At 36.0% G+C, this 20,044-nt stretch overlaps 1 protein-coding gene across 2 annotated transcripts; it reads right to left on the reverse strand.

Annotated features, from left to right (window-relative positions):
* Positions 1-5,509: 5,509 nt before the first annotated feature.
* obi1 (ORC ubiquitin ligase 1) lies at positions 5,510-15,871 on the reverse strand. Of its 2 annotated transcripts, XM_066665184.1 has the most exons (7): positions 15,701-15,871; positions 14,098-14,233; positions 12,137-12,228; positions 11,458-11,679; positions 10,763-10,851; positions 9,024-9,229; positions 5,510-7,504 (listed from the first exon to the last, which is right to left on the reverse strand). In XM_066665184.1, the coding sequence occupies exons 1-7, from the start codon at positions 15,770-15,772 to the stop codon at positions 6,642-6,644; spliced, it is 1,680 nt and encodes a 559-aa protein (XP_066521281.1). In that variant the 5' UTR covers positions 15,773-15,871; the 3' UTR covers positions 5,510-6,641. The 2 variants fall into 2 exon arrangements, with proteins under 2 accessions (XP_066521281.1, XP_066521282.1); XM_066665185.1 differs by lacking the exon at positions 15,701-15,871 and having other exon boundaries at positions 12,137-12,230; positions 14,098-14,198.
* Positions 15,872-20,044: the final 4,173 nt, after the last annotated feature.

A 20,044-nucleotide genomic window follows, 5' to 3' on the forward strand; every position in this document is an offset into this window, starting at 1 on the left:
CACATGACCTTGACTTTGGACATATTTCACTCCAGAATGCCTTGATAGTCTTTAGATTTCATTGTACCCTGCACAGAATCAAGACACCATGTGGTAGATGCAGCAGAGCGGCCCCAAAACATAACCAAGCTTCCTCCATGTTTCACAGTAGGTACGATGCTCTTATCTTTATTTGCTTAATTTTTGCTCCTTTGAACATGACGCTGTTGTGACTTACCAAAAAGCTCCAGTTGTGTCTTGTCTGTACAAAGGACATTCTCCCAGCTGCTTTGAGGCATGTCAATAGGCATTTTGGCAAATTCCAGCCTCACATTTTTATGATTTGCTTTTGGCTGTCTTCCAATTAGGTCCACTTTGGCTAAAATAATGATAGATGGTGCAATCTGACGCTGATGTACATTGACCTTGGAGTTCACCTCTAAACTCTGGAAGTTGGTCTGAGTTCTTTTGTTATCATTCATATTGTTCATGTGGCCATATCTAGGGAGGTTGGCAACAGTCCTGTAGACCTTAAAACTTTGAATGATATGAGCTAGGTACTATCATGTCAAATGTATTTTTATAGTCATCTTTACAAACTAACGGTGTCACAAGGCAGCTTTACTGCATGATGACAACAGGGGCCACAGATGAGATGTGAAGGTACGGAGTGTAGCAGATACTGGGAAAGGAGAGCAGATAACTGGTTTCAAGGCAAGGAAGCAGGAGCCTCTGGCAGCCAGTCATCTATCAGTGTCACCCTGACAAGAGGGCAGTCATTAACTCAAAGGGAGTAGAGAGGCGCCATTAGTTCAGTTTAGCATAATTCCTTATGTCAATAACCCCTGGGCCTACAGTCTTTTACAAGTAAGTTTCCAGGCTAGACATAAAGACTGAGAATGTGCCTGAGTCTGGAAAAGTAACTGGACGGTTTTTCCAGAGTTGGAGGAGCTTTATATAAAAAAGTTAATCTGCCTGCTGAGGTCTTCTGAATTCTTGAAGTGAAAGTCAGAGTCACAGAGTTGTTGAGTTGTGTAGACATTTAGCACTGGAATTATTCAAATTAGAAACAATTGCAGCTGTTCCACCACATACCATGCAATGGGTGATGGTGTGTTAACTCTATGGTCCATTTCCAGCTACTTGCCTGCTAAAACTGCTACTATTTCCAATGAGTGTCAACCTTGGGACCAATTTTAAGTGCTGCTTACTGGCCTTTATGTAGTTTTGTTTATTATTATTATTATTATTATTTATTGTTGTGTGTGTGAACTGTTTTTTTCTATGTATCTGTGTCTGTCCTTTGGAGTTCTTTGTTCTGTATTCTAATATTGTCAGCACTATAGGTTTTTGAAAAGTGTTTTTATAAATAAAAGTCATTATAATAACAATAAAATTATAATAATACATTTTATTTATAAATCGCTTTTCAAGAACCCAAAGCGCTGACAATATTACGACACAGAACAAAAAACAGGACAAACAGCTCACACACAAAGTCATTGTAAGCTGTAGCAGTTTTAGTAGCTGGAAGTGGTTTATTATTAAATTTATTTTTTGTTTCTTTGTTTTTTTTTTTTTTTTACAAATTTACAATATACAGAGCTGTATTCACTCATTAGAAAATAGGTCTTCAAACCTGTGGACTTATACCCTTCAGCAAAAACATTAAAATAACCGTCTTCTCTCTACTGCGATTGTTCCTTTTATTAGATCTATTTATAATATAGTTGCAGTTTGTAGTTACATACTTTTGTCCAAAGGCTTCTCTGCTAACTTTGTTAGCCCATTTTCACCATTCTTTAATGGTCAGGCCCCACATGAGTCAAGTTTATTTATATAACAATTTATACATGATGTTGTCACAATGCAGCTTTACAGAGATAAAGAACAATTACAGTATTCATTCATTCATTTTCTGTAACCACTTCTCCAGTTCAGGGTTGCTGTTTCCAGAGTCTACCCAGCATCATTGGGCACAAAGCTGGAACACACACTGGAGGGGGCACAAATCCTTCACAGGGCCTCACACACTCAGAACTATGGACACTTTTGAGTCACCAATCCTCCTACCGATGTGTGTTTTTGGACACACCAAACTCCTCACAAACTGAGCAAGCCAATGGAACAAGTGGCAAGGGAAAAAAAAAGAGACCAAATATGGATGAGATTGGATTTATGGGTTTAAGGCATACAGAGAATGTGAAAATAATCAGAGTATGGCTGATGTCTTCGACAGATCTGACTATAGCAGCATAACTGAAAAGAAGGGAACCAGTAGGTAAAACAAACACAGGGGCACCCTGAAACACTTGCATCTGTCCACCGTCTACAAACGCAAGCAGCGAGAAGACTAGTACCAGCATGTACTAGTTTGTCTGTATCATGCAGGGATGAAGTGTTTCTTAGATTGACGTTTAAAAAGCTGCTCTTGTAATATTGGCTATATGTTGATCAAATGACATACAGGTGCAACAGGGATAACCACAGACTTGAAAGGATTGTGAAGAAAAGGTCACTCAAACATTTGGGGGAGATTCACAAGAAGTGGGCTGCTGCTGGTGTCAATGCTTCAAGAGCCACCATACACAGATGTATCCACGACATGGGCTATAACTGTCGCAATTTCTTGTCAAGCCACTCATGACCCAGAGACAACGTCAGAAGCATCATAACTGGGACAAGGAGGAAAAGGACGGGACTGTTGCTCAGTGGTCCAAAGTCTTGTTTTAAGATGTTTTTTTGAGTGCATATACCTTACATACCTTTCAGCAGGCCAACATTTCTGTATTGAAAATAATTTTTTAAATCGTTCTTATATAATTTTATGTTTCTAATATTCTGAGATAATGAAATTTGGGTTTTCATTGTAAGCCATAATCATCAACATTAAAATAAATAAACACTTGAAATAGATCACTCTGTTTGTAATGAATCTAAAGACGAGTTTCACTTTTTTAATCAAATTACTGAAATAAATTAACTTTTTGAAGATATTCTAATTTATTGAATCAATGACAACACCAAGATTTTCCAAGATGAACCAGGATTAACACAGAAATCAGCCAGGTTTAACATTAAGTCTGTAGGAAAAATGGGACATCTCAAAAATTGATGAAAAGATGGAAACCTTTTTTACAGCAAGCAGTAACAAGATACAGTTATGTACCGTGGAGTCAGCGGAGCTGAACTGAACATTGAGTAGTAGAAAAACACTCAATTGACAAAACATAAATTGACAATACCGCCTTCCCCTTAGCTCCTCCTGACGGTGAAATCTGTTGTGTCTGAATATAGTCCATGTGCAAATACCACTCAAGTTCCAACTCTGTGATGGTTGTTGATTACTCAGTAATAAACTTTTGAAATTGATTAGGTCTTCTGGTTCCACAGTGAGAGCTGTTGTAGCACTTCCTGCTTTGCCTGTTCATATGCTAAATATGTCAAATGGTCACCCTATCTCTAGGAAGACAAACTGGTTTGGAACATTTATTAGGATATAATTATTGATTATTGCAGTTAGTAGTAGTAAGCCTGTCACATTTGTGTCCATGCTGCAGTTTATTACAAGCCTGATAATTTACTTCTTGTTGCTTTTGGTCCCAAAAGGAGAACCTCTGCTTTATCACTATTTAGCATTTCCCATCTTTTATATAATCCTTGATTTTCTTTAATCTAAATCTGTCAACAGGTTTGGCTGATATATACAGCTGTGTATCATCTGTGTAAATGTGGAGGTTAATGCTTTTCTGCTTGAGTGTACCTAGTGACAGCATGTATAATATAAACAATAATGGTACTAAAATAGAACCTTGCCGAAATCCATATCTCACTTTCGAATAATTTGAAGAGACATAATTTACTTAATTGGTAATGATCAGACAAATAAAATGTGAACCATGAAATATATGTTGCTGTGATTCCAACAATGTTCTCTAATCTTTCTAGGAAAATGTGGTGGTCTATTGGGTCAAAAGCTGTACTCAGATTGAGTAGCACTAATAAAGATAAGTGACAATAATCAGAGGCAACAAAAAGATAATTTGTTATCTTAACTAGAGCTGTTTCAGTGCAAACTTGATGGGCTACAGCTTTTTTCAAGATCTAAGATATAAATATTAGGTTGGAAATAGGTCTACAATTAGACAATACAATAGGATCAGGATTTGGTTTCTTGATCAAAGGTCTAATAACTGCTACTTTAAAAGCTTTGGGTACATGCCACAGGTTAAGGCGTGAGTGTATTTTGTTAAAATAGGTTAGATTATAATTGGTAGTACTAGTAGTACAGTACAGTAAAGTAGTAAAGAAGGAATTGCATCGAGTGTGCTGTTTGTACAATTTTCCAAGGAGATTATTTTCTCTAGTTTGGGCTGTGGAAGTGGGTGAAACGTTTCTAACCTTTCTTTCACAAATACATTTTGTTCTATATCAGCCACACCAGGTGACAGATGGGTTGAATTTAACACTACAGATTGGATTTGCAGTCTAATATTTTTATTAGACTATAAGATATTTTTATTTTTATTAATATTTTTATTATTATATTATTAAGAACATTGCTGGTAAGAATACCTGGAATCTGAGGTTCTGTAACCGCTTGATTTTTAGAAAGTTTAGAGTTCAGTTATTCTAGGATTGTGTTTGTTGTTCCAGATTAGTGAGGCCAAATACATTGAGCATTTGGGAGTGTCCTTCCGTAGTCAATAAGGCTGTCCTTCCAGGCAGAATGGAATAGCTTGTTTGGTTGACCGACTTTTCGCTCTAGTTTTGATCAATATACCAAGGTGCAAGTGTTTTTTGCCTTGTCATTTTATACTTAAGTGATGCCACATTATCTATGGTGGATTGAAGCACATCATCTAAACCGTTAGTTAATCTCTCAGGTTCCATTGTGTCTGACGGGGTGTTTTAAAAAAATAAATAAAATAACATCAGCTTGATAATTCAGGAAAGTTATTAATAAATTGTAGATGATGCAATTGAGCACAACAGACAATAACGAGGAGAAACTCATTTTTATATAATTAAATTATATAATTAGATAATGATCTGAAATGATAATTATATAATTAGATAATGATCTGAGATGGCTGAAGTTTGGGGAAAAATATTTCTGTTATCTATGCTAACCCCAAGGATCAGTAACAAATCTAGGGTATGATTACAGTAATGTGTAGTTCCAGTCACATTATGGAACATAGTAAAAGGGGACCATCAAAGCAGATTATTCCAGGTATAAAATTGTAGAACTACAAAGTGGAGCTGATTTAAAAAAAAAAAAAAAAAAAAAAGCAAGCTACATTTCTGTTATATATATATATATATATATATATATATATATTTAAACTTAAATTTGACTCTTTAAACAAAGTTTGATACATTGTCCTCACCTGTTTTTAATCCTTAAATTTGTTCTCTATAATCACACAAATCTCATAGAAAAGTGTTCTATGAATCACTGTCAACCTTTCTATTAGTTGTAATTCTAATTGTTTTCAGAACTCATAATCCACAAAAATGTCCTGATTATATGCCAGCTGTATTTTATTTCAGTGAAAAACCACAGATTTATTTCACAGGACAGGGCAAATGAGTGATAAAAGCAAGATTACACGGTATAGAGCAAATTATTAGTGAAAACCCTATGTAAAACCAGAATAGAATTCTAAAAAAATATAAAATAATCCAGTTCTTAAAGGGTACGTTGCAGTTCTCTCTGATTTTTACACTTTGAAGATTAACTTGTCTGTAAGTTTTTATTCAGTTTTAATTAACACAGAAATGTATTTAACTTGAGTTGTTTAGTTTCCTAGCACTTTCAGTAATGCAGTTAGCCGTCTCCTGAATTTGGAAACATTTTCACCTTAAGTAATCTGAAATAGCAAAAATAATTCTGCATCATCCACCTATGGAGCAGTCATGAACAATATCCTCATTCGGTTAATGCTCTTCAATGTTTGGAGTTCTCTACATTGTTTAAATATAGTCCAGATGCCTCTGCCATGAGCAAGCAGGCAGGCAGGCAGGGGGAGAGAGAGAGAAATAGAGAGAGAGACTAGAATACTAGACACATATTTGATGACAATCGTGAAGTATGCCTTTAAAGACTACATTGGAACTACTGCTACTAAAACATTTATTACATCATTTATCATGCCAGTTAGCTGCCATCATTGACAGAAATGCAAATTACAAAAATATAAGCAGCAAATTACCTAAAATAGAGAAATAATCATCAACCCAACTAAAATAACAATCTAAAAGAATTAGTCCACATTGAAAGCTTAGATATTATTAAAGTTCCAATTTAAATGACCAGAAAATCATCAGTAATTTAAAAACATAATACTTCGATTCATTTACTCAATCTAAGATCGTTCATTTCAATTGGATGCTGATACACTAGGATAAAAAAAATTCTAATCACCAAATACTGGAAATATCCAGATTTATAAAAGAATAGAAAAAAAAACACCAGAACAACAGGTCTTAAATAAAGCCTAGGGAGTTTCAGTTGTTCTACATGATTTGGACATAAAAATGCAATACTGGTCTGATTTTACAAAAAAAAAAAAAAAAGGGAAAGAGCTGAACCAAATTCTCTTGAGCCAGACTGAAATAGTTTAAATAGGCAAGGAGACTAAGAAAAATGTTCTGCTTTATTTGACTCTAGAAAGCTTGGAAGGACTAGCAGTTGATAAGCTAATAGGGCACTTCCGTTTTGTGGATTCCCCAACGTTTCCTGGGCCACTTCTGCTGCCATCCTGACCTGTTGTGCTATGTTTCTCAGTGGCTGATCTAGGATCAGTTAGTAGGTACATATCACCCCCTGGTATTAATGGAACATTGATGTCCGGTGTGTGAGCCATCATGGAGTCCAATTCTGATATCTGGTCATGGTATGCTAAGTCCATGCTTACTTCGCTAGAGTCATCATAATCAAGTGTAGATGCATCCTGGCTCACTCCTTCCTTGAACTCAGCAGTGTTCTCATTTGTGCTGAGAAATGTAGCAGGGTTAGTGGCTTTAGTGTCCTGCCATCCACTCCATAACACACCGTTATCTGAGTTTGAAATGTTTCTTTGACTCAAAGAATCTCCACTGTCTACCTGGCTAACTTTAAAACTTTGATCTCCTGAAGCTGTGGCACAAAAACTACTAGAGCTGCAACCATCATCAAAACTGAGTCTCCTTAGGTATGTAAGGTGCTTGAAGCTTGTTTTTTTGTTACAACACACAGCAGGACTTTTAAGACTGAGTGAGCTGAAGCCTGAAGATGGTGTTGATGGAGTGGAAGGAATGGGCATGATAATATTTTGGAGCATATCATTCTGAGAGCTCAAACCTTCAACCAAATTTCCAATCCCAGGGCACATATCAGATGTGGTAAGCAAGTAGCCATGGCCATTTGGGAGATTTATGGACTTCCTCTCCAAACCTGTGCAAACTGAAACCTCCTCCTTTTCACCAAGGCTCCTTTGCATTGTAGCAATTCTGCTACAGTTCAGTGTAGCACCTCCATCTGCAGAGAAAACAACAGTGCAATCACATTTCTACCCATTGAGATTGTAACATGTCTTGCAATGTATTAAAACATTCAAGCTGGTCATATTTATTACATAATCATTGATTATGATTACTAATACTGGTGCATTTCAATAAATTAGAATATCATCAAAAAGTTAATTTATTTCAGTAAATCGACACAAAAAGTGAAACTCATGTAGATCCATTACAAACAGAGTGATCTATTTCAATGAAACCCAAGCCAATGAAAACCCAAAAGTCATTATCTCAGAAAATTAGAATATTATATAAGAACCGTGTAAAAAAAATCCGTTTTAATACAGAAATGTTGGCCTACTTAAAAGTATGTACAGTATATGCACTCAATACTTGGTCGGGGATCCTTTTGCATTAATTATGGTATCAATGTGGCATGGCATGGAGGCAATCAACCAGTTGCACTGCTGAGGTGTTATGGAAGCCCAAGTTACTTTGATAGTGGCCTTCAGCTTGTCTGCATTGTTGGGTCTGGTGTGTCTCATCTTCCTTTTGACAATACCCCATAGATTCTCTATGGGGTTTAGGTCAGGCGAGTTTGCTAGCCAATCAAGCACAGTGATACTGTGGTTATTAAACCAGGTATAGGAACTTTTAGCAGTGTGGACAGGTGCCAAGTGCTGCTTGCTTCCCAAGCAGATGCTTCTGGCATTGTCACCGGGTCATGAGTGGCTTGACACAAGTTATGTGACAGTTGTAGCCCATGTCCTGGGTATATTTGTGTGTGGTGGCTCTTGAAGCAATGACTCGCCCAAAGTTTTGAAAGGCCTTTTCTTGACAATCCTTTCAGGGCTGCAGTTATCCCTGTTGCTTGTGCACCTTTTCCTACCACACTTTTTCCTTCCACTCAACTTTACATTAATATGCTTGGCAAGACGGTGTCAATGACTACCTTCTGGACATCTGTCAATTCAAGTCCTACCCATGATTGTATAGCCTACTGAACCAAACTAAGGGACCATTTTAAAAGCTTAGGAAAACTTTGCAGTTTTTTGTGTTGTAATTCTAATTTTCTGAAATAATACCTTTTGGGTTTTCATTGGCTGCATGTCAATCATCAACATTAAAATAAATAAACACTTGAAATAGATCACTCAGTTTATAATGAATCTATATGAGAGTCACTTTTTGAATTGAAACACTGAAAAAAAAATTAACCTTTTTGATGACATAGTATATTGAGATGCACCTGTATATAACCACATCTTATTCCGTTTTAATAACATTTCTCCAGATAATACAAACAGGTTTAATCTTTAAGTTAGTGACATAAAGTCCTGGATTTATGTTCTATAACATTGGCTAACAAAATTATTTGCAACATATTAGCTAGAATTGCATAGTAGATATTATCAGTATCTGCATTGATCATTGAAACAGTAAAACCATTCATTCCAGTGATCCGTAAACTTTGATCAGTGGGCTCTAAGAATGGGGCCTTATATATCTGCAACAAACAATATAGGGTGCAGTGTTACCACCAGTCTGCATTTCTCCAGAGGCACTACCCTCTGGTTGGGAATCTTCTTTAATTTTGCCACCATCCCTCTGGCTTGTTGACGCTTGGGCCTCTAGTTCCTCAATGTATTTGTCGCTGCGCTCCAGGGCCTTCTTCAGCTGAGCAACTTCTCGCTCATTCTGAAGGATCTTTGCCTCTAGAGCTGCTACAGTGTACCTGCCATACCTGAGATTAAAAAACAGTGCTTTTATACACACTAGTGTACAGCTCTAATAATATGAAAATGAGGAGCATAAATTAGAACAAACCAAATACAAATTTTATGGCCTGGAGTTTTAAAAAAATTTATACTTCATAATTTTCATGTCCCATATTATTTTGAATTCATTTTTATGTTTGATATCAATTTTATACTCCAATGACATTTGTTAAAGTGGCAGTCCATACATTTTTTTAGTTTTTTAATTTAAAGAAGTAGGATTCCTAAACAGGAAGGGAACAATATATAATAAAATGGTATCTGTGCTGGGGTGGCCCTCCTTGCAGAGGCTGTAAGGTAGGTTTTCATAAGTGTTTTGTGGCCATGTCACATGCACAGCCTCTAGAAGATGATCTGGTGCCTTTTGTTGGTTACCAGTGTTTCTACAAGTGCTGAATACAAAAGCAAGCATGAATATATAAGAAAGTCTAATTCAATCTACATTTGCAAATTGACCTGTTATCCAACAATTTAAATGTGAAATTTAACTGATGAAAGATTGCAAGCCAACAGAATGTCCTTGCTAAAACCAGGATTAAACTTGGCTTGGCTTTTTGTCGCGAGAGCCGTGACCTGAAAGGATTCAAAAGTGATGCTGAACTGGCTTTTTTCTTGCTGAACAGCTAAGATATTTTAGTATTTTTATTGCTAGATACAAAAATAAGCACCCAGTATTACATGTATAGCAGATTAGATGGTTAGCTTGCTAATGCATTTTTCCCCTCTGTTGTTTGCAAAAACATAGCAAATCACAATTCTCAGAAAATTTCAAGGCGATATCTTCTGTTTTGATTTGTTAACACAATCTATATGATCACCTAAATAGATTCCTGATTGATGAATGCTTTATATAGCTACTGGACCCATTCTAACCAGCTGTACATGAAAAAATGTTTGTTTGTTTTGTGGTTGATAACATAACTGATTTATTTTTTTCATTAGTGTAGTTATATAAAAAAAAAAACAAAAAAAAAAAAAAAACAGTAGTTTGCTGTCTGTTGCTAGTGAAGGTGACAGATTAATTCCATATTTCTGTCCCTCAAAGAAAGCCTTGTGATTCCACGTTCCTGATATTTTGTTTTCTATGTTTGTTGGATATCAGATTCAAAGAGTGCAACAAAATGCATGAAAGTAACCTTTTTACATGCTTGGTGCAATTAAATACATCTAAATCTCCAAATCCTCAAAACATATACATAACTATCAACAGTACTGTACTGACAGATATGACTGTAAGTTCAAGATTGTCTTTCAAACACAAACTTGTATCAAACAATAAAATCTCACAGCTACCCATAATTCTTTGCCGTTTTTGTTTGAGATAATTAATCCCTACTTATCATTAGTTATTTTAACTAATGATACTATTTATCATTATTTTAACTAATATATATATATATATATATATATATATATATATATATATATATATATATATATATATATATATCTCACACACACACAGAGTTACTTGCACACAGTAGTGAAGTTTTGCTTACTTTTGAGGAGACCTGCTCTCCACTTCAGCCTTCAAGCGCATGTTTTCTTGGATTAGGTCTACATTCTGGGACCTTAGGGTCTTGTTAGCCTGAAGCAAGAGAATGCAAGTTTGCCTTCAGACCACTAGACTTTTGATTAAGTAACGCAGTGGCTCAAAGCCAATAGAATCCACAGGAGACATCATATAAAATCCGACAATTTTTGCAGAGACAGGGTCAGGGAACGTTCACATATTTTGAAGAAAAGCCTGTTTGACCAGGAGTAGAGTTGTACAAGTACATTCAGTAGTCAGTTGAATGATATTAAAACCAAACCGATTTACAAGTCTTCCTCATTCACGGCCTGAAATCAAGCTTTTGGCCCATACAAGTTAAAAAAAAATCTGTACACATCTTTTCACATAACTTTTGTTTCAATTTGGTTTTGTATCAAATCTTTGTTATTTAACATCCTTCCGTTAGTTTATAGTTATGATTATACACCACCTACTTTTGCTGTTCCTTTTTAAAGTTTTCATCACATTTGAACATCCCAACCACAGTATTATTAATATTTTTAGTTACCACCCATTTATAGGTTTTTTTATAAAACCAAATGTTTTTTTTTAATGGCATTGCTCCAAATATTTGACATTTTCTGACAGTATTATTTAAAAATTATTGTTTTTGCAGTTTTAGAAACATTAAAATCTTACTTCTTTTAGCTTCTCCATATCTTGCTTGACTTTCTGATAGAGCTGATTGGCAGCTTTTAGTTTTTTGGTTGATTCCTCCAGTACACACAAGTCAACAGCTTCAGTCTCATTTTGAGGAAAGAAGGAAGTGCTGGGTTCCAGAGCAGTTTTCAATTGTGACTGGAGTCTCAGGTTTTTGCTCTTCAGGTCCTCATTCTGCTTAATTAAGGTTTCAATTTCATCCTGAAAGTTAGACCATCCAATGTATCAGAAAGGATATCTTGCATAAGAAAAGTTGCATTAAACAAGTATTACCCTTCAGGTTAGTTGGAGCATTCATTCATTGTCTGTAACCGCTTATCTAGATCAGGGTTGCGGTGGGTCCGAAGCCTCCCCGGAACCATCACACACACACACACACTCACACTTTTTGCGTCACCAATCCACCTACCAAGGTGTGTTTTTGGACTGTGGGAAGAAACAGGAGCATGGAGTATTCAGTTCAGTTCAATTAATTACATTATTGTCATATCAATCAACGTGATAGGTTTGCACAAATAAAACACAGAATAATTTAAACAACTGCTTATAATATTATTTATATATTGTCATCATGACAATACATGAAAAGAAAGACCCAATTCACTTCTAAAGATTTAAATGATGTTCCTAGTGCCCAAATAGTATTAAAAGTTCTAACCTCGTATTCCTGAAGTATTAATTCCCCTCTAGTCCTTCTGAGACGCCTCTTAAGAGAATGATTTCCATTTGATTCTATGTCATTGGTGGCTCCTCTCATCACACAAAAAGAGAAAAGTGAGTGTTAAGTCAAAACAAATCCTATTCTTCCATTCTGCATGTTCAGATATCACAAAATTCATTTACAAATATACCAGTTTTAAGTTGTTAAAAAGCACATAACCTATATACAGACATAGAAGCCAGTATTTCTTTAAAAAATAAATAAATAATAACATTAAAAAAAAAAAAAAAAACAGTTTAAAAATCTCTTTTATATTAACAACGGATATTACAAAATACACCAGAAAGTATAACAAAATCTACAACAAAATGCATTCTTCTATGTAATCACTGTTAACCTAAAAATATCATTTGTGAGACCTAGCATTTGCTTTTCAATTACCTGAAAGATGCATTTTATCTTTATAAATCAACTTTACTATCATCAGAAAAATCGCTTTTCATTGAAATATCTTTTCAAATTTGGGAACAGTTAAAAATCACTCAGGACCAAGTCTGGGCTGTTGTATGGATGACTAATTTTGGACTCAACAGTTGTCAACAATATCATGGTTTAGTTTTCATAACAACTGCAACAATACTAATGATCAAAATGATCTGATTTCCCCCAGATAGTGACACTTTCCAGAACCATTATAAAATTACTTGCAGAATTAGTAGATTATATTGATACTGTATACTGTATCCCCAATGCATATATACCTACTTTGTACCTGTCAATGCCCATTTGATCAGCTCTAATTATCCTATAGGAGCACTTTGTTGTTCTACAAACGCAAATTGCCGTCAATTTGTTTCTCTGCATACAATGTTAACCCATCATCTATTCTCCAGTGATCAGGACCCCCAAGAGGGCCACCAGAAAGCTGGTATTATTTGGCTGGTGTATTATTTTCAGCGCTGCAGTGACACTGACATTGTGGTGGTTTGTTTGTGTGTTTTGTGCTAGTACAAATGGATCAGACACAGTGGTGATTCTGGAGTTTTTAAACATTGTGTCCACTCACTGTCCACTCTATTAGATACTTTTACCTTGTTGGTCCACCCTACAGATGTAAAGTCAGAGACGACAACTGTTGCTGCACAGTTTGTGTGGGTCTTCCTATATTTTTTCAACAGTGGTCATTAGACTTTGGCCAGAGGACACATCTGGCTGTAGGAGTGTTCTTAGTTCGCCATTGACACTGAGGTGTTTAAAAACTCCAGAAGCATTGCTGTGTCTGATGCATTCATACAACGACAACAACATAAGCATTATTGAAGTGCTGAGAATAATCTACTAGCAATAATTGCTCTCTGGTTGTCCTGTGGAGGTCCATCTATTGAATAACAGGGTATGAAGAACAGGCTGAAAGGAGAATAAAGTATGCAGATACACAGTTTATGTACAGTCTGTAATTACAGAACTAAAGAGTTCTCCTGTTTCATCAGTGGAGCTGAGAAAATTGACAGTGAGTGTAGTGGTGATCATAATATTCTAATATTCGTCTGTTTCCACATTTCTGAAAATTTGACTTAAATAGAAGACAAATATATATATCTATTATTTTAAAAGGTTCATACATTTTCAAGCACCACTGTATATGGTAGTATCTGTAACCTTAATTTTGTACTAATACTACTAGTGTTTTGCTAGTACAGACCACACCCATAGAGGCTGAAATGGGGATGTGAACTCAGAAGGAGTTCATGGTGGCTTATGAATGCATATGAAGCCCCCCCTCCCCTCCCCTTGGATAGATGGATACGAGATAAGAGTGGAGACAGGGTGGAGGTTGGAGCAAGTTTGTCCGATGTGGAAATTACATGAATTTTCGGGGTATATATAGGGCTGAGGGGAGGCATGGCCCTTACATAACTTCAAAAAGCACATAGGCCCAAAAAGTGACCAAAGCTTACCTATGATTTCTCTGCAGGGGTTTTCTGGGGTTATAGCCACTCTGCATGTGGGACACTGACTGCATTTCAGAAGCCAAAGATCAATACAGACTGTGCAGAATACATGGTTATTGGAACAAATCTTGGGCTTATGAACCTGTTCAGAAGAAACCACACAATCTGTAAGAACAAATTAATAAATAACATTATAATATAAAGGTCTGACTATAGATGTGAAACCTGTACTATATTCTACTTTCACTAGTATGTTAGTTTGTGACTAATATGATGGACACTTGTAGAGACAGAAAATACTAAATCTGTTTAGTTTCAGTACTTTAATTGAACTGAATGCTGTAATATACTTAACATGGAATTGTTGTCTCATGCAGTGCTTTATGTTGTAAAAAGCATTTATAGCTAGGGTGCGCAACAAACAACATGTAGTACAACTTTTCTGAGATTGATTGAACTGACTGAAAGCATGACATAAAAGCACATTTGCTAGGATGTACCACGCTCGGAGACACGATGGGCAGGGGGTGAACTCAGGAGATTTTGGGCTGGAGTTCTGGGTGGTTTGGATGCATGTATGTAATGCCATGCCCCGCACCCAGGGATTGATTGGTCAAAAAGAAAGGAGGAGATGGGGTGGCGGTGTGTGCGATGGTGTTCAACAAGGGGATGAAGTGAGAGTGAAAGGGTATAAATAGAGCAGTGGAGAAGTGATTGGGGCATGGTCTGGCTCCTAAAACTACATCACATTGTGACTTCACTTAACAAAATATTATCAAAACAATAAATATATTCTATTTTGTTTAACCTTTCGCACACTGCCCTAAACTAAATCCATTTAAACAGGTCTAATTATGCTCACTGTGTATGCCCACATCTACCTTGTTCTGTAATGATCAGGACCCGCACAGAGAAGGTATTCACAATCATTCTCAGCACTGCAGTGACATTAATGTAACAGTGTGTGTTGGGTTGTGATAAGTGGTTCTATTTAAACACACCTGTTTCTCTACCTCATCTAATTCAGCTACCTACAAGATTCATTAGCTTTATGTTTTTGCTGGTTCGTCAGCCCAGCAGTGACACTCAAGTGTTCAGAAACTCCAGCAATGCTGTGGCTGATCCAATTATACCAGCATGCTAATCATTCACAAACACCATCACCACGTCAGTGTCACTGCAGTGCTAAAAATGATCCACCACACAAATAATATCTACACTGTGGCAGTCCTGTGTGGGTCCTTGTGAAGTACAGTCTGTAAGTGTAGAAATATAAAGTGCACATGTATGGTAATTGAAGTTGATAAAATGGACATTTAGGGTAGAATATAGTCATATTAATGTTTTATATCAGTGCATATCAGCGTATTTGCTGTCTCTGGTGTGAAGCAGTCTGTTTTATAAAACATGCAGTTTTTCATTAAATGTTCTAAAAAAAACCTTATAAATTATTTTTTAAATAAAACATATGTCTAACATTATAAATAAGCTCTAATATTAGGTATCTGTTTTCTCCCCAAGTCGAGCAAAGTAAACAAAAGCAACATCTCGTGTTAATACATGGCGCTATATTCTAAATGGATTAATAAAATGAGCTTGTTAAACTTACATTTTCGAGGCAGATCTGGCAGGCTATGGGTAAAGTCAGAGAGAGAGTCACACTCTGAATGTTGCGAGACATTTTGATTCTTCATAAAAAATGCATTTGGATTTAAAAATGAGCGTCTAAAGATACATCGAACCATATCCCCAAAGCGGCGACGCTAGCTGCGCTACGGTGTGCCGAAGACACCAAAAAAGGCGTTTAAAAAACAACAGACGTTAAAAGTCCTCAGAAAGTCTTTAAAGCCACTGGGCACCTAAAGCAGAGTAAAGAGTTGTCTTTCAAACGAATTTAACTCACAAATTTGACAGTGTTTAGCTTTTATGGTTCATCAAGTCATGCTGAGGAATATCATCCCAATTTCCAATACATTAACACTGTATTTTACCAGCATTGTTCTCCTCTGGATGTAAAACAGTTGGTCCTAAAATTGGTAAAGTTTACCTGACCATTCACATGACTCTCCAAATCAAAGCAAACTTTCGAGCTAACGCTAACTGTTCCCAGGGGTTTAAGGATTTGGGTCTGAATTTTTTAAACCAGTCTATAAGCTCCATATTTGACTTCAATTTAAAAAAACTATAAGAAACGCGCACCTTTAACTGACAAATACCAGCTCTACTTTTCTTATCTCTTTCTAAGTTTGTGTGTATGCGTGCATTCTCTTGGTTCTCTGCTGAACATGCATGCAGCCTTGAGGCAGAAAAGCTGCGTTTTTAGCTTTTAACTATGATTTGTGATTTCACAGAACACTACTGAGGTTTACTCAGATTTTTATATCTGTAATCGAGTTACAAGCCCCATATAAACTTCAGTAGGATAGTTTCTTCAGTTTCTTAAAATACTCCCATATTATTTATTATTATGTCCATTTTCAATGTCATTTTAGTCCTCTTAACTGTTCCACCCCATGTCCAATTTTAGCAGTTTATCATTTTTATAGGATTTTATAGATTATATATATATATATTCTGCTATATCATAAGAAGGCATGGAATGAAATGTCATACCCCATACTTAAAGGGATTCTGTTAATTACATGGAGAGCTGTTAGGAAGTTAGCTAGTTAACTGTACCATTATCTATTTATCTATTATAACAATTAAATTGTATTGTCAGCCATCTTGTTCAGTTTCATGCTCCCCTTTGCATATCATCTTTGGGCACTTAAGTCTGAAACCCAAATTATGAACCATTTCTGTCTCTGCCGCTGATCTCTATTGTGTAGTCTCTGAAATCAGACATGGTAGATAATATTGTTTTCACTACTATAGAACAGAAGCGATCGGAAGCACTCCATCACTATCCAAAGAAAAAACCATTATAACTTTCAATGTAAGTCAATGTAAAAATATTTTATTATAAGTACTTTTGAAGCATTTTTATTGGTCAATACGTGATAACATTTTTCACACAATGTAAAAGAAAGCAGCTGTATTTAATTTAGGCAAGAAACTTAAAATCGACAAAAATAAAGATGCATCTTCTTTGGACAGCGACAATTTATATAAAGAAAGTTGAAAATAACAATATTTAAATGACATAAATATTTAGAACTACACACTCAAGAGAAAACCCTATCAAAGCTAGCTGTAATATTCATTTCAAAACAATTTTTTAGAAAAACCATAAATTTATTTTCTTCAAGCAGCATTTTGAAGTAAGTTATGTTTTGGTCTGGTTAAGTAGACTGCAGATTACATTTCATTGACAGGTTTTCTGAATCAACCCATTCATTTAACTGATTTATGTGAAAAACAGAAACCCCTGAAGGTGAAAAAGTGAAAAATATAGCTGCAAGTGGCAATCTGGTTTTTAATTTGTTGTACTTTTTTTTGCAAGTACGTTTTACATATACATGAGGATAACCAACAAATATACTGTGATGGAGTCTAGTTTAAACCTTCACGGTCTGATATTGTCATATGAACACCCCTCCTTGAAAAACTATTTTAACACATATGGAAACCTCTTCTGATTTTGTTCACTTGTGAAATGCTTAACATGTGACAGTTATGAAAATTCTTCAATGCCACACCATTGCTTAAATTTGGTCAAACTTGGGACTAATTGTTCCAAGTTTTGCAATTATTACTATAAACATTAAAATACTTCTTTTTTCAGTTTAACATACTTTTGTAACAGTCTCTGTATACAAAGTTCCCAAGGCATTCATGATCTCGTTTTCTTGCCGCTGTGTTCCAGTTTGTAGTTTGAACCCTAACCTATGGGTCAGGAAGGCAGTAGGCTTCATGTTGTGCCACAAGTGAGGTTTTCTCAAAATATTTTTGAGAAAAACTGGTTAAAATTCAGTGGGCAGCACGGTGGTGCAGCAGGTAGTGTCACAGTCGCACAGCTCCAGGGACCTGGAGGTTGTGGGTTCGATTCCTGTTCCAGGTGACTGTCTGTGAGGAGTTGGTGTGTTCTCCTCGTGTCTGCTTAGGTTTCCTCCGGGTGCTCCGGTTTCCTCCCACAGTCCAAAAACACACGTTGGTAGGTGGATTGGTGAATCAAAAGTGTCGGTAGGTGAGTGTGAGTGTATGTGTTGCCCTGTGAAGGACTGGCTCCCCCTCCAGGGTGTATTCCTGACTTGCACCCAATGATTCCAGGTAGGCTTTGGACCCACTGCGACCCTGAACTGGATAAGCGGTTACAGATAATGAATGAATGAATGGTTAAAATTCAGGGACTAGTTTTATATGGGTAAATTTCAAGCTTTCATAAACTGCACAAAACTTATATACTGTGAAAAATTTATGAGTTTCTAACAAAAGACTAAATTCTTGAAGAAGGAATTCACACTGATAAATGTGGGTAACATACCCAAAACCTAACAGCAACACTTTCACACAGGTGACATACAGGGGTTGGACAATGAAACTGAAACACCTGGTTTTAGACCACAATAATTTATTAGTATGGTGTAGCGCAAATAATTTCTAAAAATTATAGTGTGAATATAAATAATTAGGCTTAAACTGAATGTTTTAAACACAATTATACATTTATGAGAGCATATAGAATTTTGGGGAAATAAGCATTTTGAAAGAAATTAAATAGACTATCTGTGAATACAGTGCAGCGCTTGGAGCAGGTTCACACAGCAGCTCTCAGCACTTGTATAAGTTGGTGCTGTTAAACAATGTTTTAGGACTCTAAAGATGTGAAAATCAGCCATGTTGTTTTCCCTAAGCTATGCTAAATCTTTTTTTTGCCTCTAGACTTTTTTTTTATTCTAAACAAACTACATTTACACAAACTTTGAAAAATGTGGAATATTATGTAGGTTTCACATGGACATCTTTCAGTTTCAGATTTTCAGTTTTATTGCATTATGCATTATTATTTTTTTTTTTAATTAAGTAGTATTTTCTACGAGGCCGAATGACATACCACAACTTGCTGCTTTGAGAACCACTGGCTTAGGACGTTCATTCATTCATTCATTCATTCATTGTCTGTAACCACTTATCCAATTCAGGGTCACGATGGGAGAGCCTGAGCCAGAGCCTACCCAGAATCACAGGACACACCTTGGAAGGGGCTAGCTTAGAAGAAGTATGTGATAATTACTTCAACAATACATTTTATTATCATTTACATTTCCATGCAAACTTGATCTGTCCTTAATGACAATCCCACATGTTTTTGGAATATCCTATGTGATACCACGCCCTGTGAAGGACTGGCGTCCCCTCCAGGGTGTATTCCCGCCTTGCGCCCAATGATTCCAAGTAGGCTCTGGACCCCCCGCGACCCTAAATTGGATAAGCGGTTACAGATAATGGATGGATGGATGGATGTGATACCACTTTTTTCACAGATATATATCAGCGCTAACATTTCTTTGATGTGAGTATATGGCTCCAGTTGCTCAGTCTTACAAGCAGTTCAGGAGAAAAAGAAAATATCCAAGTGAGATTCCCAATTTGGTTTCATATTTTCAGTACTGGTGATAAGTGAATATTCATGGCACAACAAATAGTTTTAATGCTATAGAATTTTCTGCATAAACATGCTTGTTCTAACTAATGCTTTTAGATAATAGACATCATATGCTTTTCTCATTCTACACATAGAACTATTTTTAATATAAATTTACATAAGAGAAATACTGACTAAAGTTTAATTTTGTGTATGTGTTCATGTGAATCTAGGTTAACAAAAGTACTGTTAAAAAATTTAACAATTCAGATTTCAAGCAGCAGCTCGTGGTTGTCTTTCAGTAACTGTAAAATATTTATTTTAATTATTTGTCATTAGCTAAGGGACATGCAAGACTTTTAAATCCTGAGGTAACTTAGCAGCTAGCAGTAGCTAATATTACTAGCTAACGCTTAACTTGATATC

Source organism: Hoplias malabaricus, chromosome 3 (genome assembly GCF_029633855.1).
Source record: "Hoplias malabaricus isolate fHopMal1 chromosome 3, fHopMal1.hap1, whole genome shotgun sequence".
Classification (NCBI taxonomy): Eukaryota; Metazoa; Chordata; class Actinopteri; order Characiformes; family Erythrinidae; genus Hoplias; species Hoplias malabaricus.

Excerpts from the sequence above, each read along its gene's own strand:
- obi1 (XM_066665184.1), bottom strand. The coding sequence starts at position 15,772 with ATGTCTCGCAACATTCAGAGTGTGACTCTCTCTCTGACTTTACCCATA. Across the intron at positions 14,234-15,700 it reads GCCAGATCTGCCTCGAAAAT|GTTCATAAGCCCAAGATTTG; the intron begins GTAAGTTTAACA and ends TCTTCTGAACAG. Across the intron at positions 7,505-9,023 it reads TGGAGAAATGCAGACTGGTG|ATGGAGGTGCTACACTGAAC; the intron begins GTAACACTGCAC and ends TTTTCTCTGCAG.